Source organism: Oncorhynchus mykiss, chromosome 16 (genome assembly GCF_057628025.1).
Source record: "Oncorhynchus mykiss isolate SJ-2025 chromosome 16, ASM5762802v1, whole genome shotgun sequence".
Taxonomy (NCBI): domain Eukaryota; kingdom Metazoa; phylum Chordata; class Actinopteri; order Salmoniformes; family Salmonidae; genus Oncorhynchus; species Oncorhynchus mykiss.
In genome coordinates this window covers 27146946-27169223 of record NC_143037.1, presented here as the reverse complement: position 1 = coordinate 27169223, position 22278 = coordinate 27146946, and the positions used below count along the sequence as shown (strand labels likewise).

The window sequence follows — 22278 nt, the reverse complement described above, 5'->3', positions numbered from 1 at the left end:
AGCTCCGAAGGTCCCCCACTGTTGTGTTGGGCACCTTCAATGCTGCAGAAATGTTTTGGTACCCTTCCCCAGATATGTGCCTCGACACAATCCTGTCTCGGCGCTCTACAGACAATTCCTTTGATCTCATGGCTTGGTTTTTGCTCTGATATGCACTGTCAGCTGTGGGACCTTACAAAGTGGGACCTTTTATAGACAGGTGTGTGCATTTCCAAATATTTTTTAAATAGGGTTGTAACGTAACAAAATGTGGAAAAGGTCAAGGGGTCTGAATACTTTCAGAATGCACTATCTGTGTAGATACATATTAGTTAATGATTTGGACACTTTAAAACTGTGTTTTGACATTGGGCTATTTTTCAAAATGTCTTGTCAACAGGAAGTAGAAACAGCATCATTTTCAGTTTTTGAAATATAAATTTAACTTTCAACATTAATTTCCAATGGTATAGTAAATCACTTAAATCAGGTGAAAACAGCTGCATCAGTCCAAAAACATGCTGTGATTGATATATTGATATATTTGAATATACCAGAAATCACCAAAACGAGTTTGCTCTGCCTACACTGAAGATGTTTGATCATTCTTTAATAATTGGCAATACTAGCCAAGTGTCAAGTCTATCACGCTGGCTAGCTTGCCACTTAACTCTGTAAAAAATATGGAGGAAGCCATTGATGTCATCACCCCATTGTTTCATGACAATTCTCAGTGGCCCGTTTGAAGATCAGGAAGTGTCATTTCAGCGTGTCACTATCTTGCTACATGGCAGAGCTTTCAAGTATGGGTAGCTGTAGCCCAATATGGCGACCAGAGTATTGGCGTGTCGAACGGAGTGGGTGTATGGAAAGCTTATCAGCTAACTGGGCAGATTTGTTGCCACTCAATGTTTTGCGAGGCTGATTGGTTGCACGACGAGTAGATACGCAGGCGACTTGAGGTGCTTCCTTACCTGTCGGGAAGTCTGCGGCATTTCCCGTATGATCGGTGAGAATTTACATATGGCAAATGGACAGTCCTTTACTACTTGGTATCACGGTCGTGTCGCCGGCAGTAGCTAATGTGGCGATTTTGTTCTCTCACACAATTTTATTTCAAGTAGGAATACCTACACAAGAAATAACTAATAACTAATATTGATTACTATCTAGATGTCACCTTGATAAATAGCCAACATACAGTCCACTACTCAATGGGGAGGTCATGAATACCAACACCGGGACAGTGCCCTTCACTCCCACTTGACAAGCACTACTGTCCTGCAATGGTGTGATCCCAAGAAACCAATATCAGGGTTACAGTCACAGTAAGCACACAAACGGATGAAACAAGAGTACACCAAACATAAATAAAAAATAAAACAATCGTCAGTTTTATAACTATTTACAAATTAGTGTAAAACAGTGAAATATGACTCAAGACATCCTCTGGTTTAAAAGGCCAAACTCTCGTGGTACGGTAGCTCCATGTACTGTAGTTGCGCGCTAAGAAATTGATGATTTAAAAACTTTAAATGAAAACCGTCCTAACCTATTGCAGCAAAGTGCTTCGACACACCCACTTTCAACACGCCAAATACTTTCCTGGACACCCATTCGCCCATACTCGGGTTGCAATATAGTCCAACACACACATAAAACCTAGCGGTAAAACTCGGTAATGGTTCCAATCGTTTATGCGTTTGGGATTTTAGAACTACTTCATATTAAAAAAAAGGTCTATTTCGTGTAGGCTTACCCAAGTGGGACATTTTGATAACCATTAAAATCTCTGACAAGGTGAGTTGTATCAATATATTCGCCTCTTAATTTTTGTAATATGTGTAACGCTAATTACCAAAAGAGAAGACCTGAGCAAGACCACAAATTCCTGCACGTCATCTCTAGCCGACACGTTCAGCTACCGTTCACCAGCAAGATCAGAGACCTGTGTCCAATCCATTAATTTGTCCCCCTTCTGTTTTAGCTAGCCACGGACTACACTTTAGCTAACTAGTTAGCACAGCAGTAGATTACAGGATTATTTTACTTAGCCTAGATAATTGTTTATACAGTATGTCGACTTGTCTATTTCAGCCCTTATAGCATTTTTAAGGATAAGCATAAGAGCATTAAAAGGGGAGAAGACCAATATAAAGGCTTGCCATGTGGAGAAGTGCATTTTAGCCATACAATTTGTTCTATACAGCTTTTAACATAAGGACAGAGCCATTTAATTATATAATCATTAACCAGATTTACCCCAGATACCAGACGAAGTAATAACTCAATATAAATATTTAAAAATCATATTGACATTCAAAATGGGCTGTTTAGACATTAGCCTCTATTTTCATGACCAGAGACAAATCTACAAACGGGCACACTATTGATCTATTAGTAGTGGTACATGCATTAACAATCTTGATTTATAGGATCCTTCCCACTATATGACATGTCAAGTGATAAAATCCCAAGTTATCAATTTTAAAAAATTATCGATAAACTTAACTTGTCCTCATGTGAAAGCTAGTTTATTAAATATTCTACAGCTGTAATGTCAATCAAATCATACTTTATTTATAAAGCACATTCCTTACAACGAATGCATTTCAAGGTGTTCAGTCATTGGATGGGGTGTCGTCTACAATGGGCCACAGATAACGAAGAGCACATCAATGCATTAAAAATGGCCACAGGGATGGATGTGCAGGAGTCAGGGCTATGGGTCACAGGGTCTGGGATCCTCACCGGATGGTCTGGTGGGCACCACAGTAGTGGTATAGGTAAAGTGTCCCAATGGTGCAAGGGACCTTACCATTGAGGCAGTGAAGTTGAAGTATTTCTATATCAAGGAGGATATTTCAGCCTCTGAACACCATCCTTACTAGCATCAGGTCCAAGGTCAAGCTCCACATCACTGGAAGGGACACCTGCTTCATTGTGTGGACCACCAAAGCCTCCATAACATGACAAACTCTGGCAGACTCATATTGCTCCTCCTGCCAGTACCTGTTTTCAGCAAAAATATTTCACATAGTTCATACACACACGGCTCACAAAACAAGTTCCATTACAAGTTTTGCTCAAAGCAGCCAATGAAAGTAATGTAAAATAAAATGTTATTGGTCACATACACATGGTTAGCAGATGTTATTGCGAGTGTAGAGAAATGCTTATGCTTCTTGAGCCGACAGTACAGCAGTATCTAACAGGTTATATCTAACAATTCCACAACAAAACCTAATACAAACAATCTAGTAAAAGAATGGGATGAGAATATGTAAGTATAAAATATGGATGAGCAGTGAGAGCAGCTAAGATGCTGAAAGATACAGTATATACATATGAGATGAGTAATGCGAGATATGTAAACATTTATTTATTTTTAACCTTTATCTAGGCAGGTCAGTTAAGAACAAATTCTTACTTTCAATGACGGCCTAGGAACAGTGGGTTAACTGCCTTGTTCAGGGGCAGAACGGCAGATTTGTACCCTGTCAGCTCGGGGATTTGAACTTGCAACCTTCCGGTTACTAGTCCAACACTAACCACTAGGCTACCCTGCCACATGCTTAAAGTAGCATTATTAAAGTGACTAGTGTTCTATTTATTAAAGCCAATGATATCAAGTCTGAAGGTAGGCAGCCGACCCCCTCTGTGATAGTGGTGGCTGTTGAACAATCTGATGGCCTTGAGATTGAAAAACAGCTTCTATCGCTCTGTCCCAGCTCCTATCGCTCTGTCCCAGCTCCTATCGCTCTGTCCCAGCTCCGATGCACCTGTACTGACCTCGCCTTCTGGATGGAAGCAGGGTGAACAGGTCATGGCCCGGGTGGTTATTGTCCTTGGATCTTTTTTACCTTCCTGTGACATCAGGTGTTGTAGGTGTCTTGGAGGGCAAGTAGTGGTCAACTTTATCATGGGCACAGTGGGAATTTATACTGTTTCTGTGATGTTCAAATGATTTCTTACCCCGTGTCTTACTTGCTGAAGGCCCCGGTCATCCCTGACTATCTGATATTGTTGAAAAAGAAGTGAACAATGAATAAAGATCATTCACAAACTAGAATAGTTTATATTACATTCAAGTTTTCCTCAAAGCAGCCAACTAAAGTAATGTAGTTATCATAAGTTCAAATCACAACGGATGGTCTGAATGCATCTCCATAGTTTCACAACTCGCATTACATTTTATCATGGGCACAGTCGGAATTTTTATCTATGACGTTTAAATTATGTATTACACCCAGAGTGAGAGAGTACATCACTCCCAGCAGATCCCCTTGCAGAGGGTGGCGTTGATCATGCACTGCTTCTCGTGGGGTGAGTCTGACATTCTGCATGCCACGCCTTATGTTTAAAAATGGGTACAAAGTCAACATTCTGATGCATCTACAAATTCAATGTTTCACACAATATTGTATCATATTTGATGCGTTACGGACCTGTCCGGCCACAGGCTCGATTTACTGGAGTCTCCACAACTGGATCACACTGGCACAGGATGTCCATGCACCGGATGGCCTGAGGGATGCACTCCTGTTGGACTGAAAAACAAAGACATTTGTTCAGTGGTAGGTCTTTTTCAATGCTGTATCACCATCTTTATCTGGACAGAAAACATATAGTTTATAATACTCATTCATCATCGTTTGTTCTCGTTTCCCAATCAACAGTCTGAATCTTCCTCTTCTGCCATGGTGGATGTGCTACCTTTTCTGGTAATTACAGGGCCATTTCTTTTTCCCACCAGAAAATGACAGCTGTCACTGGGTTTCCAGTCCATCCATCTGAAAAACACCACAGGTTAAGTTACTTTTACTAGCTAGGTTGATTACTAAAATCATATCTACAGTATATATATACACAAAAGTATGTGGACACCCCTTCAAATGAGTGGATTCCGCTATTTCAGCCAAACCTGTTGCTGACAGGTGTATAAAATCGAGCACACAGCCATGCAATCACCATAGACAACATTGGCAGTAGAATGGCCTTACTGAAGAGCTCAGTGACGTTCAATGTATGCCATTTCTCCAACAGGTCAGTTCACCACATTTCTGCCCTGCTAGAGCTGCCCCAGTTAACTGTAAGTGCTGTTATTTTGAAGTGGAAACCCCTAGGAGCAACCGCTAAGCAGCAAAGTGGTAGGCCACACAAGCTCACAGAACAGGACTGCCGAGTGCTGAAGCGCGTAACAATCTGTCCTTGGTTGCAACACTCACTACCAAGTTCCAAACTGCCTCTGAAAGCAACCTTGAGAGCTTCATGAAATGTGTTTCCATGGCCGAACAGCAGCACACAAGCCTAAGATCACCATGTGCAATGCCAAGTATCAGCTGGGGTGCTGTAAAGCCTTCTCTGAAGTGATGAATCACGCTTCTCCATCTGGCAGTCTGACGGACGAATCTGGAGAACACTACCTGCCCAAATTCATAATCCCAACTGTAAAGTTTAGTGGAGGGAGAATAAAGGCCTGGGACTGTTTATCATGGTTCGGGCTTGGCCCCTTAGTTCCAGTGAAGGGAAATATTAACGCTAGAGCATACAATGACATTCTATACAATTATGTGCTTCCAACTTTATGGCAACAGTTTAAAAAAGGATCTGACCCACCCGCCCTCAACCCTATCAAAGGCCTTTGGAATGAATTGGAACGCTGACTGCGAGCCAGGCCTAATCGCCTAACTAACATCAGTGCAGGACTGCACTAATGCTCATGGCTGAACAGAAGCAAGTCCCTGCAGCAATGTTCCAACATCTAGGGGGAAGCCTTCACAGAAGAGTGGGGGCTGTTATAGTAGCATATTAATGCTGATGACTTTGGAATGAGATGTTCGACGAGTAGGTGTCCACATACTTTTGGTGATGTAGTGTATATTAAAATACCATAACCAAGACTTGACTATAGTTACAGTAAAATAGACTGGGCTTTTGACTATCTGAACATCTAAAATCCTACTATGTGGATGGGACATTTCTACTGGGATGGAGGAATCTGGAATGCTCAACTAGATGATCAGGACAGTCGATGGTATTATTTGCCCAAAGAGGTGAAGTATTGCGATGCGTTATACAGTTGTATGTCTGAGTAATTCTCAAGAGGCAAGTTAAAAAACCTCAGCCATACAGTCACTAAGGAGGACTAAGAGTGATAGGGGGATCATCTGAAAGGGACTGACATTCAGGGATGGAAGATAAGGATTTTGTGCACTGGCCAGCTGGCCGTGATTTCTACATTCAGATCCTAAATCTGTGGCATGTGATGTTTATAAAGGAAAAATGTCACTGCTGTGTCAGGCTAGTTTGGCACATTGTCTATTGCCCAGTCTGAAAAGTAATAGCATCGGGCTAGCTTAAATTCCATCCCTGCTGACATTTCTAACTGACTTCACAGGTACTATGATTAGTCATGTACAGCAGATGCACTCGTTGAACAAAACCGTTTGTGTTTCGTATGGGGAAAACATTGAGGTCACAAGTAATTTGTGAGCCAGCCAGCCAACGTTAGCTAATGGAGCCAACTTGCCTACTAGAGCATAAAATTTAAACTGGCCACCCACCAAATGTGGGTAAAGTTAAGTATTGGCAGGTAAGAATATCTATTTCACCATCCACGTTAGCGGGTGATCAATTTGCAGGTCTCTACAGTGAAAACTTTACATCAGCTGAACCTTTTTTTTTGTCAAGTATGAGCACGTGTGAGTTTTAGGGTTAGAAAAACGCTGAGGTATATGTTTAAATATTTCTGCTGTTTTCTTTAATAGCTAGCTAGCAAGTCGACAAAGTGAGACTTCGTCATGTTTCTTGGTCAATTACATTATTTTTTTGTTCACAAGCCTGGTTGATTGTCAACATTAGTTTGAATCTGTTGCTTCAACAGAGTGAAGAACCCAAAACTCACACGTGACAGGTTGAGTGGCCACGTTACCACGGTGACCCCCCGCCCTTAAGGGTAGCATAACATATTGTCCCATTTTGATTCGTGACAAAATACCACATTAATTCTTACTAATATATATTTTTTAGAAATATTAAATAGCATGGTCATCCTTTTTTAAATGTAATTATGGCAACAAAAATCATTTTTAATCTACCTGCCACAGTGGCTGATGGACCCAAAAGTTACTTTACCCTGTAGCCAACCAATGTGCCTAACTAGCTAGCCCACCAGGCGATATTTAGCTAGATAACTAACAGTTTACTTACTGTTCATGTAGTCAGTGTTTTAAGTGGTGACATGCTAGCTAAGCAACTATTCTTGCCACGGTGCCGGCCTAACATTAACTAGAAAGTCTGACTCCATGAACGGTGAGTTAAACGACTCAGCTAGCTAAATATCCCTTCCCTTGTGGGCTAACGCTAGCTAGCATGTCACCACATGAGAAAAAGTAGCTGGCTAGCTCACTAAAGACATGTCAATAAAAAGGTCACAACAGTCATTATGCTAGCTTTATTTTTAACTTGTAATTAAGGTAACGTGCATTGTACAAGTAACTAACACTAATCGGTGGTTATCTAGCAAATTTTCATAAGCACCTAGCTAAACAGATCTTTGATCTAACCAAAATTGCTTGTTAGCAGCTAGCAAACAGGGCTTACCTTATCACATGGCTCCAGCGACGCCTTTCACTTAGAGGTCGGAAAACGATTTTAAAAAATGCACGTATGCTTATTGGAGTTGTGGTTACAATCGGGTACATAGCACAGATGCTTCTGATCAACGGAGAGACCAAAGGTTCGCTACAAAAAGAGGGTAATTAATAAATTATAGTAATTTTAAAATGCTACGGTAGTTAGCTAGATCATTAAAAAAATACGCACAATAACAATTATTTACACGAGAAACTAAAAATGCTACGATATGTACGTTATTTGTTAGGTTACTTGCTACTTAATGAGTATGTATGGAGAAATGTTCCTTGGGGCTGATGTCAAAGCTTGCGACAAGATTGTGTAGTATGATAACAAAATGCTTGTGGCTTTTTGGGGGGGGTAATTACAGGCGAATATTTGTTTTAATGACCTTGTCTGAGAGATTTGCACGGTTATCAGAGTCACGCCAGGGTAGGCTTACACGAAACACACCGTATATTAACTAGTTCTAAAAACACTTAACGAAAAAAAACTATTGGAACCATTTCCAGGTTTTATGACTCATACTGTGGTATTCAATTAGGATGCACCCTCTTCTCAAGTTCTTGGTCACATCATGCAATTTTGTAAACTATTATAGGAAGTGATGTTGCAAGCTAGCCCAGTGCTGCCCCCTCATTGAGTCACTTTACCCCTACCTACATGTACAAATTACCTCGACTAACCTGCACATTGACTCGGTACCCCCTGTATATAAACTTTATTTTATTTAGTAAATATTTTCTTAACTGCATTGTCGGTTAAGGGTTTGTAAGTAAATATTTAACGGTAAGGTATTCGGAGCATGTGACATAACATTGATTTGATCTCGTTGAAGGCCGAACAAGGTACTACAGGCTGCAATTAGCAACTAAATTATAATTTTAAATCACACAGATAAAGTTAATGAAATACATCTGGTGAAATCCAAGCGATTTTTGGAAAAATGATCATGTTAGATGTTTTTGTATATATCCACGAATACTGACCACGAAGATCGTCATTTCTCCATTCACTATAATGGGGATTCTGTTTTAGGAAAGAATGCGATTAGTTCAACCGTCGGCCTTCAATTTGAAATCCTCAAGGCGAGGGGGCAGTCGTTCTCTAGATGGTTTGTTTGGTCAACAAGCCTGGCAAAAGCCTTGTTTCCCGTCATTTAAAAGCCTGAGCCTGATGCAACTAGCTGGTTAGCATCTCGCCTAGCCACAGACTTGCCATAACCAAGACCACGTATAGTTAACTACGCATTTGTAATATTATTTTCTGTTTGCCACAATACTGACTTAATTTTGGCTAGCTTTAACTAAAAGCGTTAGCTAGCTTTTGCTAGGCTATCAAGTTATTCGGTAAACTAAACCAAAAATAAGGCTGCTGATTCAATAATACCACATTCCCAAAAACGTTACTCCTTAAATACAAAAATGTTCCTAGAAACTACAGGCAAGCTTTCTTGAAAACTCACCATTTCAAGTAGATTGTTGCGACAGCCGCCTCACGGTCAGTTCTATGCAGAATGCTTGAGTCGTCCCTAGCCTTACATTAACCATTTGAAATGTCAACATCAATTAGGTAGGGACGTCCCGAGGATCCCTGATAACACCGCCCGTAGTCCCAGACTGCACTGCGCGGCCGGGGGGTATTCAAACATTAAGGTATAAACAAAGATTTTTTATATACTGACAAGATACTTCTCTCTCCGCCCTAACAATGGGAGTCATTGTCCACAAAGAGGCATGTTGGGCTCCGCCCATTTCTCTCTTTGGATTGGTGGTTGTCTAATTATTTTAATAATATTTAATGAGGGTTGGTGACGTCAACCCCCTGTATAAAATGGCGAGAGACGCTATGCTACCTGCTTTCATATGCATAGCCATCTCGAGACAACTCCGATATTAACCCATTTAATCCCGATTTTTCCCATACATTAAAATATCAAAATCCTGTGTCATTAGTAATCCTTTGAAATAATCTATCATATTTTTATTTTTTTACATTTTCATGGAAAAGTAGGTGAAAAAGTGTGTTTTATGGTCGGTCATGGGATAATGTAATGTATAATGAATTAACATATTTATCCTATGCAGTCATCAAAATTCTTAAATAACCCAGCCCAGTTAACACATGTAAAACTCTCTCACTGGCAGTCCCCAGCATTGCTACTAGAATGCCCCATCACATTCCCCTGTGACTATTTTACATATCAAAAACCCTTATGCAACACCGATAGGAATACTGAGAACAAAGACAAAAAACAACCATCAACATATTTTAACATTGTTACTTTATTGTAACATTGTTACTTTAGTACAACATGTACTGAAACATTAATATTGTAACTTTATCGTAACTTTTGAAGTTGTACTTTAGTGCAATATTCATTATAACATTGTCATTGTGACGTTTTAGTGCAACATTCACTAACAACTGTATAGCAGTCGTGTGATTCATTCACATTGAACATACAGGTAACATTTAGGATCGAGGTAGCCTGTAGAATATGCATTCAAGTAGAGGCCTACACTGAACAAAATAAAATAATATATCAAAGGTAGGCTTCAGAACCAAGTGCATGATTAGTTTGTGCATCACTATTTTGAACTACGATCATTCAGACCTACTGTCAATACAGTACGTCTTGAATCAATTGACCTTTTTTTCCAAAAACATTTCAGTCATTCTGATTTTTTTTTTTTAAACTTTTCTTTTTTTCCTAGAGTCCGTTGTACTGCTTATCCTCACCCTTTGACTTTTCCATTCTTCTTTTATTGGCTTTTTCATTCACTCTTATTTTCTTTTCCACTGTCCGTGGTATATCTTGAAGCACTCAATGTGCAGTGGCGCTTTGCATTTCTGACATGCATAGGTAGTGCGTTTGTCACCATTTGTCACATCTCTGGAACCGGTGCATCGTGTTGATTTGCCAGTGAGAAGCTTTGTCATATCTTGCCTAATCTTCAACACTAGCAGCCAGTAGAGATCTCCTTCCGTGACTCAGTGGTTTTGGACCAAACTTTTGCATAAGAGAATGTGCCCCTATCCGTGAGAAGGTGAGCAGGTCAATGGTCTCTCCCATAATGTGTCTTTAAAATAAATGGCTGTTTATGAGTGCACTGTTGAGAGACCATGCAAAGATGGGCCACCACCACTTCTTAGACCTGATGGAGATATGGTATCTTGAAACCTATAGGTCGTGAAGGTCAACACCACCTATGTGCTCATTGTATCAGTTATTGCATTTTGGTTGTGGGACTTTGTCAAAGGCACGTCGCTCCTTGTTCCATCTCTTGACAGAGGTCTCACTATATTTCTCCTCCATGTTTGTTGCCACTGTGTGACGATCCTCCCACTCTGTCTGCCGTATTCTTTCTCTTTGCTCTTGTATTCCTTATTAGGATGCAGGTGGGTGGAGCTGGGAGGGTCATCAGCGACATGGGACACACCTGGGCCCGGGTGTGTCCCAGGATAGATACACCACTTCCCCATTCATGGAGGAGACTCTCTCCATGCAGACACCTTTATATAGTTTGTTTTGGTGTTTATGTGGCTGTTTGTTTGCTTTGGCACCTTTCAACACCCTGCATCATCACATTTATGCATGCAAACACTGACTTACACAACAGTTAATTGTATTTAGTTTGCTTTATTTAATAAATATATTTTGTTGTTCCTTGTCTCCACGTTGTCTCCCCTTTGTTACAAACTTTGAGCCATTTCGTGACAACTGTGACAATGTTATTGTCTTTCCAACGGACCAGCAACTTGTCTCCTCGGGTTAGAACCTCAGGTTCCCCGGGGTAACTTCATGAAGTCCTTCTGTGGTTTAAATGGGACATCAAACAGACAATTTGGCCTCATCGATCCAGAGCTCCCATATCCTCTTTTTGTAATTTCATCGAGGAGTGCAAGCAAAGTGAAGAGGTTATCATGAAGGAACTTGCAACCTTGAGGCGCCTGAGATTGCTCTGCAAGACCGAGAACAACACTGGATCCCTGAACCAACCCAGTCTCAGGGAGGAGTGTGTGGGATCCATCATATATATGTATATGTGATACATGTAACCACTGGGTGAGGCAAGGCTCCATAGCTTGTAACCAAAACGGATTGGTTTAGTTCTAATGAATTGCTTACATCCATAGTATAGGATCATGCTCATCCACTGACAGCCATTCCTGAAATGGCATGACTTTGTATGACTGATTGAGCTCGGAAAGATGGGCCTAACCTTAAAAAATTGGTCGTCAGTGTTCTTTGTGTTGTCAACCACACGAACTGAGGCCATTATTTAATCAAAGTGATTTATCTGCATTGCATCTGAAATACTTTCATTATGTACATCACTGTCAAGTGACCAGTACATGTGTCATCTTGGAACTGAGCTGTACCCAGATGGTACAAGGATCCCATAGAATGTAAGGAGCTCATCCATACTCAGTTGCTTGTCCTTGGTCTTGGTGGAGTAGAGATTGGACATTTCAATGGTGATCTCTCTTAGGGTGGATGGATACATTAGTAGGAAAACATCCATTGGGTTGGGGCAGCTTTGTTTTACACATTCTGCAGCATTTGGACTGTATACTATGTGTTTTGGAATCACAGCGGTGGTAGGCCTCTTCGATCGTTTGAACACTCAATCTTTATTGTTGGCCACTTGCAGCTTTGCCCTTAGCTCTTCTGACTGGACCCTCTGGCGAGTAGAGGCCGTTGGCTCTTCATTATCAACGGTGGTGAGGGGTAGGTCATCATCACTGATAACGTTGTTCCTGTCATGATCTGTTTGCATACGGTCAGCATATGCATTTAACAGCCTGGCTGGCAAATGGCATGTCTCCCCCTCATAGTCCATATCTGACCCATCGCTATCACAATCACGGAGGACAGCATCTTTCTCATTTTGAGGGATACCTGCAATGTTGCACGCCTTGTCTGGGCGGTCACCTAGATCCAACATATCCAGAACTTGACTCAAAGTCAAACTAAAAGAAAGAACAGGGTAGAAGAACAAGAGCTGTGTATGAGTATGTGTTTACCTAGATGCACTGTTATCTCGCCGGTCACTATTGTTGCCATCAACATGTTTACTCATTCTATGACCACACCGAACAAAGTCGAGTCATTTCAAATGCATATATCAATACTAGACACCTTAAAGATGATTTGTACCAAACATCTTTGTCCTATCTTTATGTTAACATACTTTACTAACCTTTTGTTTGGGAGCTTTGATGCAGCCATCCTCTTCTCATGGTGCAACCAGGAAGTAAACAGCTCTGGTCATGTGACAATTTACACTTAACATGTGACATTGCACATATTTCATTGAGACCCTCTTTTATTTCAATATTTGCTGGAAATGCATTGCTATATCATTCAGTAACATTTTTAGAGCCTTATAACTGAAAACGTTTTTTACGGTCACTATTGTGACTGATGGGATTAAATAGGTTAAGCGTTCTTTCAAAGTTGCCGGAATGTCACGTGTCCTACTTAAGTATTACGAAACGTCTATTATATCAAATAAACCTCACTGGCAAATAAGCCATTACATTTTTTGTTGACCAAATTTGACACTCTCTCAATGACCTCCATACAAAAACTCCTCCTTTGGTGAGTCAAAAAACAACGCTACCAGCTGGAGGGCCTCTCTCTTTGCCTCTTCCTCTCTGGGTATAATAAGAACTGGAGACTGTGTCCAACATCTCCGCCTGTTGTTTTAAAGGTATTTTACTCGCGTTCGCATACGCCAATTATGAACCGTCTAAAAGCCAATTTATGCTTCATCCAAAAATGTGGTCTGAGGCGCCGTATGGATGGTGTGATGCAATTGCGGTGCCTCCAGAGGCATGCAGAGGCCAAATTGAGCTCTGTACCGCATCGCCGTATCCAGAGGGCTCCATATTTATTTTATTTTTTTCCCACCTTTATTTAACCAGGTAGGCTAGTTGAGAACAAGTTCTCATTTACAACTGCGACCTGGCCAAGATAAAGCATAGCAGTGTGAACAGACAACACAGAGTTACACATGGAGTAAACAATTAACAAGTCAATAAGACAGTAGAAAAAAAAAGAAAAAAAAGAGAGTCTATATACATTGTGTGCAAAAGGCATGAGGAGGTAGGCGAATAATTGCAATTTTGCAGATTAACACTGGAGTGATAAATGATCAGATGGTCATGTACAGGTAGAGATACTGGTGTGCAAAAGAGCAGAAAAGTAAGTAAATATAAACAGTATGGGGATGAGGTAGGTAAATTGGGTGGGCTATTTACCGATAGACTATGTACAGCTGCAGCGATCGGTTAGCTGCTCAGATAGCAGATGTATGAAGTTGGTGAGGGAGATAAAAGTCTCCAACTTCAGCGATTTTTGCAATTCATTCCAGTCACAGGCAGCAGAGAACTGGAACGAAAGGCGACCAAATGAGGTGTTGGCTTTAGGGATGATCAGTGAGATACACCTGCTGGAGCGCGTGCTACGGATGGGTGTTGCCATCGTGACCAGTGAACTGAGATAAGGCGGAGCTTTACCTAGCATGGACTTGTAGATGACCTGGAGCCAGTGGGTCTGGCGACGAATATGTAGCGAGGGCCAGCCGAGTAGAGCATACAGGTCGCAGTGGTGGTTGGTATAAGGTGCTTTAGTAACAAAACGGATGGCACTGTGATAAACTGCATCCAGTTTGCTGAGTAGAGTATTGGAAGCTATTTTGTAGATGACATCGCCGAAGTCGAGGATCGGTAGGATAGTCAGTTTTACTAGGGTAAGTTTGGCGGCGTGAGTGAAGGAGGCTTTGTTGCGGAATAGAAAGCTGACTCTAGATTTGATTTTAGATCGGAGATGTTTGATATGAGTCTGGAAGGAGAGTTTACAGTCTAGCCAGACACCTAGGTACTTATAGATGTCCACATATTCTAGGTCGGAACCATCCAGCTCCTCATTGACATGATTGGTTAACGGTAGGTGAGGGCGGGAGGTTCTGTATACAGCTCTGCACTGCTCCACGAAGCGCAAGAAGTATGAATGCCCTGATTTGTGCTGAGGCCATTCTTGCCCGACTTCTACTGAGGCCATACCACCGTAAATGCTGCATGCACATCTCACTTCCTTCACAACAGTTTTGCACTGCACCGTTTGCTCAGACTTCTGCGAAGGCCGCATGGCCATGTAGCGCCTTTAAGGGGCAAGGGTTCTAGTCTAGAAGCACAGTTTCAACTGCTCTTACAGTTTTGCTCCGGTATTGCAGTTTAACTGACGCTTGGCCCAGAAAGACAACTTCCAAAGTCATCAAATTCTCAATGTGACTCCTTTATTCATCACCTTTGTGCACACAACATCCATTGAATTCTTAAAATAATTGTCGCTGAGGACGATTTCTTTTTCATCACTCACAGCCGAAGATATTAACATTTTATATTCAGCCAATGTTTTTGGATGATATGATGACTTCGCTGCTGCTACTGAGTGCTAGTGCGCATGTGATGTTGGTCGCTATAAACCAGATGCAACTTGGATATAGACGGTCCATGAATCGGCGTATATGAACATTCGTTTTTTTGTTTGTTAATTCTTGTTGCTGTTATTGTATTTTATTTTTTTATTGAACTTTTGAAATTGCACAAACATATACGAAACTTGAATTACACATTCAAAATGCATATTTAGCAAAGAACACAACCAAGCACACAGGTTTAAAAAAAGGAAAGGGAAAAAAAGAAAGACAAATAATTATAAAACATAAATATAGTGTATTTTTTAATAGAACACTTAAATGTCAGAGGTTTTATACTGTACATTTAATTATACATATCATATCAGCTTGTATGTATCAAAGGCAACAATGCAATGAGTTTCGGGGCACATTTGTTTTTAACAAATCTTAATGATTGCACAAAAATATCAAGCTCTCTTTCAAAAAAATTGTAATGTTGAGGTAGTTTTCAAAAATCTACATTTGTATATAAAGAATTTGGCTAATACAATTACATTATTGATCATGAAATTGAAATTATTATAATCTTGGAATAAACCAAATTTGATGACATTGTATGTGAAATTGGCAATATTAATATTCTTTGAAAGTACTAAATCATGTAACTCCACTCAGGAAGTGGTAATATAATCACAGCAAAATAGAATATGTTCAATGTCATTCTGACAAAATGTACAGTAATTACGCTCTACACTGAATTTCAATCTTAAAAATTAATTTGACGAATAAATATTATTTATAATTTTTAAATGGTACTCTTTGGCCTTGGGTGGTATAGGGAAAGACAAATATTTTTTTCTTATTTTCTTGGTTACAGATACATAATAATTGTTTAACTGTTCTGGGAAGATTTCTTTCGAAATAACTTGTCTGACATGTTTATTGTTACACTTCTTATACCGCAAACAACAGCCATTGATGTATAAAGATGGTAGGCAAGGAGACACATCTGAATATAATAGGGCTGGCCCCAACTAAATAAAATCTTGGTCAACCGAAAGTTGTATGTTCTTTCGACCACTCGATTACTCTACATTTTTAAATGTGTATTTTTCCATATATAGACACAACCTATGCGTTTTAGTATAATCAACTATATGCATTGAGCTTGTCTGATGCTTTAAGCTTACAGTTTGATGCCAGAGATCTAGATAACCAGAAGAAAAAAAACTTAACCTGACCCAACTGTTCTCCCCCTGCTCCTGCTTGCTTTCAGAGATTCTGCAATTACTCTCCTGAAGTTGCCGGTAATAGGCTACACGAGCAGTCGGCAACCTTTCTCATGTGGAATGTCAATTTATCTTACAATTTCTACCGATCTGTGTGCCAGTTATGGTTTTCAAATACACATTTTTGTGAAACAGTTTCATTTAATTTATAATAACGTCTTCGTATCTCAAAATCATTGTCATGACGTTAATACAATTTTTATCCAAATCTACATGAAAATGATACAACCCTAAAAAGTAACTTCTATTGCTAACTATGTAAAGATAGCCTACATAAAGCCAACAAATTTAAACATTGCAGCCTGCAGGTAGAAAATATCCTGATAAAAATAAATATCCTATAAATCACATTGGCTACACATGGCCTGTCTGCAACGAACTTGAAACATCGTATCAACTATTAACTTGGGTCTAGCTTGCTCTACCAAAACTTGCAACATTGCATAAAATATTCTGTGCTCTCAGAGTTTCCATGCCAGTGAGCTCGGACAGACACAGCTGTAGGCTATTTGCACAAGGGATAAAAAGCTATGCTTGACTTGGGCAGGAGCTTACCATACATTACCAGAGCTGAGTACCGGTACCTCAAATTTTCCACTGCTTGAGCTCCTGTTCCTCTTATAGAATATTAGCTCAAAAGTATTGTGGAGCTCCTGCACCTAAATATAAACAGTACCAGCACCCAAAATGAGTAGCGGAACCTATTTCAGTCCAAGTCTAGCACTGATAAGCCTATTTTATGAAGTTTCCACTGGATCAAAGCATGGCATTTTTCCCTTTCACGCTGAGTGGTTATCAAAAGGGAAACATTACTTTGAGAAGTTCCACATGTGCATTAAGCAAATCAGAAATTTTATCAGATCCCCAACTGGGCACATTTACAATGGCTTTGGAAATTATTCAGACCCTGTAAGTTTTTCCACATTTTGTTATGTTACAGCCTTATTCTAAAATGTAATCAATATTCTTTCCACCCTCATCAATCTACACACGATAATGACAAAGCAAAAACAGGTTTTTAGATTTTTTTTTGCTGATTTTATAATAAAATATTACATTTACATAAATATTCAGACCCTTCACTCAAAGAGGGACTTTGCAATTAATTGCAATTCATCTGATCACTCTTCATAACATTCTGGAGTATATGCAAATTGCCATCAACTGAGGCAGCAGACTTTGTAAAAATTTATATTTGTGTCATTCTCAAAACTTTTGGCCACGACTGTACTACTGGTGATATATGTAATGGGAAATTGATATACACTAAGGAACACAAATCATTTACTCAATAAAGTTATGAAACAATGAACGTGCACAAATTGGGGGGAGAGAGCACATTCTGGAGAGAGATGTGCATTGTGCATCTGGGCGCATGGTCAATCAGAAGTCTGCATTGGCCGTGCAGCATTTATGGTGGTATGGACTCAGTAGAGGTCAGGACAAGAATGGCCTCAGCATAAGTCAGGGCATTCATACTTCTTGCGCTTCACGGAGCAGTGCAGAGCTGTATATAGGATGTACCGCCCCCACCTACCGTCAACCAATCATGTCAATGGATTAGTTTACTGAGATGGGCGTAAATAGTGCAAATGTATATACAGTTGAAGTCGGATGTTTAAAACTCCTGAAGTCATTAAAACTCGTTTTTCAACCACTCTACACATTTCTTGTTAACAAAGATAGTTTTGGCAAGTCAGTTAGGACATCTACTTTGCGCATGACACAAGTAAGTTTTCCAACAATTGTTTACAGACAGATTATTTCACTTATAAATCACTGTATCACAATTCCAGTGGGTCAGAAGTTTACATACACTAAGTTGACTGTGACTTTAAGCAGCTTGGAAAATTCCAGAAAATTATGTCATGGCTTTAGAAGCTTCTGATAGGCTAAATTACATAATTTGAGTCAATTGGAGGTGTACCTGTGGATGTATTTCAAGGCTTAACTTCAAACTCAGTGCCTCTCAGAGACGCGTTCTGTCTCCAAGAGATGAACTTACTTTGGTGCGAAAAGTGCAAATCAATCCCAGAACAACAGCAAAGGACCTTGTGAAGATGCTCTAGGAAACAGGTACAAAAGTATCTATATCCACAGTAAAACGAGTCCTATAACCTGAAAGGCATGCTCAGCAAATAAGATGCCACTGCTCCAAAACCGCCATAAAAAAGCCAGACTACGGTTTGCAACTACACATGGGGACAAAGATCGTACTTTTTTGAGAAATGTCCTCTTGTCTGATGAAACAAAAATATAACTGTTTGGCCATAATGACCATCATTATGCTTGGAGGAAAAAGGGGGAGGCTTGTAAGCCAAAGAACACCACCCCAACTGTGAATCACGGGGGTGGCAGCATCATGTTGTGAGGGTGCTTTGCTGCAGGAGGGACTGGTGCACTTCACAAAATAGATGGCATCATGAGGTAGGAAAATGATGTGGTTATATTGAGGCAACATCTCACGACATCAGTTAAACCTTGGTCGCAAAGGGGTCTTCCAAATGGACAATGACCCCAAGCATACTTCTAAAGTTGTGGCAAAATGGCTTAAGGACAACTAAGTCAAGGTATTGGAGTGGCCATCACAAAGCCCTGACCTCAATCCCATAGAACATTTGTGGGCAGAACTGGAAAAGCGTGTGCAAGCAAGGAGGCCTACAAACCTGACTCAGTTACACCAGCTCTGTCAGGAGGAATTGGCCAAAATTCACCCAACTTATTGTGGGAAGCTTGTGGAAGGCTACCCAAAACGTTTGACCCAAGGTAAACAATTTAAAGACAATGCTACCAAATACTAATTGAGTGTATGTAAACTTCTGGCCCATTGGGAATGTGATGAAAGAAAAAAAGCTGAAATAAATCGTTCTCTCTACTATTATTCTGACATTTGACATTCTTAAAATAAAGTAGTGATCCTAACTGACCTAAAACAGGGAATTGTTACGAGGATTAAATGTCAGTGTCACGACTTCCGCCGAAGTCGGCTCCCCTCCTTGTTCGGGCAGCGTTCAGAGGTCGACGTCACCGGCCTTCTAGCCATCGCCGCTCCACTTTTCATTGTTCTATTTGTTTTGTCTTGTTCCCCGCACACCTGGTTTACATTCCCTAATCACACTGCATATATATATATTCCTCTGTTCCCCCCATGTCTTTGTGTGGAATTGTTCTGTTTTGTGTTTGTTGTATCGCGCCAGTCTGGTTTTCACCCTGGGCATTGCCTGTACCCTATTTGGGGAATTATTGGTGAACCTTATTCTTATATTATTGACAGTATTTTGCGATTGTCACTTTTGCCGGTTGGCTTGAGTTGTAGCTGTTTGCGCCTGTCTGTTTGTTGCTCTTGGCTAATAAAGCCGCCTGATCACCTATTCTCTGCTCTCCTGCACTTGACTCGAATGACCAGCAGCGAAAACCCTGACAGTCAGGAATTGTGAGAAACTGAGTTTAGATGTATTTGTCTAAGGTGTATGTAATCTTCTGACTTCAATTGTGTATATATTTATTTATTTATTTATTATTATTATTATTATTTTTTATAATCTGAAAGCACACCTCAAGGCTACCTACCAAGAGGTAAATGACAAAATAGCAGACGCTGTCAAACATGCACCAGCTCGGCTCAAGAGTAAGAGAAAGGTATGATTAAAAAGAGCACTTTAATATTAATTTTTTTGCTTTGCTTCACTTTAATCCAGTCGGTCAGTATAGCTAAATTGTTGTGCTTGTACATAAGGAATGTAGTAGGGAGACAACGTTAAATCGGCATTTAGATCCTTTGTTTTCTGAAAATAATGACCAATTTGTTTTGTTGTGACTTCCAGGAGCGGATTGAGGAAGCGACAGTGGATGAGGGTGGAGCAGCAGCACCTGAATAAACATAACATAGTTATTCACTTTTAGCTTAAAGCAGTTTTACAGTTCTTGATTGGTGTGCAGGGTTCATGTTTTTACTGACTTGTTATTTTGTGAGCTTATTGCTGTGATTTTGTTTCCGAATCTATTGTGATACAGTTTAAGTTTTAAAAAAATATATGAGAACTTCTTATTTTCTGGATTTTTGCATTTTTCGTCAGTGGACACCTACCGACAGGATACTGTGTATATGTTCAGGGTAGATTAAATGACGTGTCTTATAATGTCATTAGATATTCAGGGGCCCCCTCATTTCAACGTCCTGAAGTGACTTGGGACGTAACTTGTGTCAACTGACACCACAGGTACATCTAGGAGACGTTATATGAAAACATTATTTTAAGGTCAACCTCATAATGTTGCTAAATGTCAGAAAGTACATTGAAAGCCCACAAAATACAGTTTCTGGTAACTACTGGGAACGTAACTTTCGCCAGTGGGTACCTACAGTACCAACAAGGCACGAAGTGTACACGTTCAAGGAAGATTCAGGGACGTCTCTTATAATGTTACTGAATAATGTTATTTAGCTGTTTAAAATCCCCCACATTTCTACGTCCTGAAAAGACTTAAGTCGGACGTAAGTTTTGTCAGTGGACAACACAGCTACGTAGAAGGCACATTTCACAATAACGTTATTATGACTTATGTGGAGAATAAAATAACTTTGTGGTCACGTCCTGGAACGTAATTTTGTTAGCTGGGCTATTAGGCTATTTCTTCACATATAAGTGGAGCAATGTGCACACAGCAGTAGAATATAAGCGCAAATGTTCCATTAGCAGCATAACACCATTCTCAAAAGTGACCACAAATGTGATTATGTATGTAACGTTTTTATTATAAAGGTGCATTTTTAAGGTGAAAATGATCTTCCCCAAACTTGAAACTCACACGCTGTGTATGTATCAAATCAAATTTGATTTGTCACATCCGCCAAATATAACCTTAGAGTGAAATGCTTACTTACAAGCCCTTAACCAACAATGCAGTTTTAAGAAAATCCCTAAAAAAAGTAAGAGATAAGAATAACGAATAATTAAAGAGAAGCAGTAAATAACAATATCAGGGCTATATACAGGGGGTATAGAGTCAATGTGTCAATGTTAGGGGGCATCGGTGTTGAGGTAATTATGTTCATGTAGGTAGAGTTATTAAAGTGGTAATGCATAGATAATAACAGAGAGTAGCAGCAGCGTAGGGGGGTGGGGGGCAATGCAAATTGTCTGGGTAGCCATTTGATTACCTGTTCAGGAGTCTTGTGGCTTGGGGGCAGAAGCTGTTTAGAAGCCTCTTGGACCTAGTCTTGGCGCTCTGGTACTGCTTGCCATGCGGTTGCAGAGAGAACAGTCTATGACTAGGCTGGCTGGAGTCTTTGACAATTTTTAGGGCCTTCCTCTGACAATGCCTAGTATAGAGGTCCTGGATGGCAGGAAGCTTGGCCCCGGTGATGTACTGAGCCGTGTGAGGTTCTGTGTTATACACTATAGCCCTTACCATATCATATGTGATGGAATATTATTTGCTGTTGGCTTGTGTGGGTATATGTGTTATGCAACATAGCTGACTTGAAACATTGTTAACAGTTTCAGGGCCATGGGCCTTTCTCGTGATGGAAAAATACAGAATAACATGAAGACAGGAACTGTGCAATGAGTTGGGGGGGGCACATTCAGAACGTAGTGTTGCGAGAACAAACAGTCTTTTGTTAGATAACAGGAGCCAGGTGCCTAATAACTGTATACTCTATACAACTACAACGACTGACCGCTGGAGCGCCCGGGGGCTGGGACCAGCTCTGCGCCAACAATCAACGATAGGCTGGGTGAGTCTAAACCACGCCCAGTCTCTACTCTGACAGGCCGGCTCGGAAGCAGGAACTACTTCTGTCAAGAGTATATTATAATATCTTTGTCAGGAACAAGTCAGTTCTCTGTTTGCCCTGTGAGGTGGGACAGAGAGCCCGTATTTACGAAAATTGCATTTACCACTTTTTGCTTAGCTAATAAAAAATACATAGCATACAA

At 40.3% G+C, this 22278-nt stretch overlaps 1 protein-coding gene and 3 long non-coding RNA genes across 8 annotated transcripts in view; 1 reads left to right on the top strand and 3 right to left on the bottom strand.

Moving 5' to 3' along the window:
* Positions 1-9345, bottom strand: part of LOC110491761 (elongin-B) — a 21269-nt gene extending 11924 nt beyond the window's left edge. Inside the window, exons 1-4 of one of the 5 annotated variants that reach the window (XM_090202426.1) lie at positions 9083-9208; positions 7585-7614; positions 4621-4772; positions 4428-4529 (exon numbers count right to left, since the gene is read on the bottom strand). Coding sequence is in view for 1 of the 5 variants with exons in the window: in XM_021565472.3 (XP_021421147.1) it covers positions 9083-9085 (3 nt within the window). In the remaining 4 variants the exon portion in view is untranslated. Of the gene's footprint in view, positions 1-4427; positions 4530-4620; positions 4773-7584; positions 7615-9082 lie in introns of all 5 variants that reach the window. The other 4 variants (XM_090202427.1, XM_021565473.3, XM_021565474.3 and 1 more) reach the window with 4 other exon arrangements.
* Positions 2498-4061, bottom strand: LOC149976629 (uncharacterized). The gene is made up of 2 exons (XR_016487203.1): positions 3955-4061; positions 2498-2991 (listed from the first exon to the last, which is right to left on the bottom strand). It is a non-coding gene; the product is annotated as an uncharacterized LOC149976629 (long non-coding RNA).
* On the top strand, positions 7630-22278 carry LOC110491762 (uncharacterized). The gene is made up of 3 exons (XR_002468891.3): positions 7630-7738; positions 19887-19975; positions 20161-22278. It is a non-coding gene; the product is annotated as an uncharacterized LOC110491762 (long non-coding RNA).
* Positions 9885-12887, bottom strand: LOC149976628 (uncharacterized). The gene is made up of 2 exons (XR_016487204.1): positions 12825-12887; positions 9885-12594 (listed from the first exon to the last, which is right to left on the bottom strand). It is a non-coding gene; the product is annotated as an uncharacterized LOC149976628 (long non-coding RNA).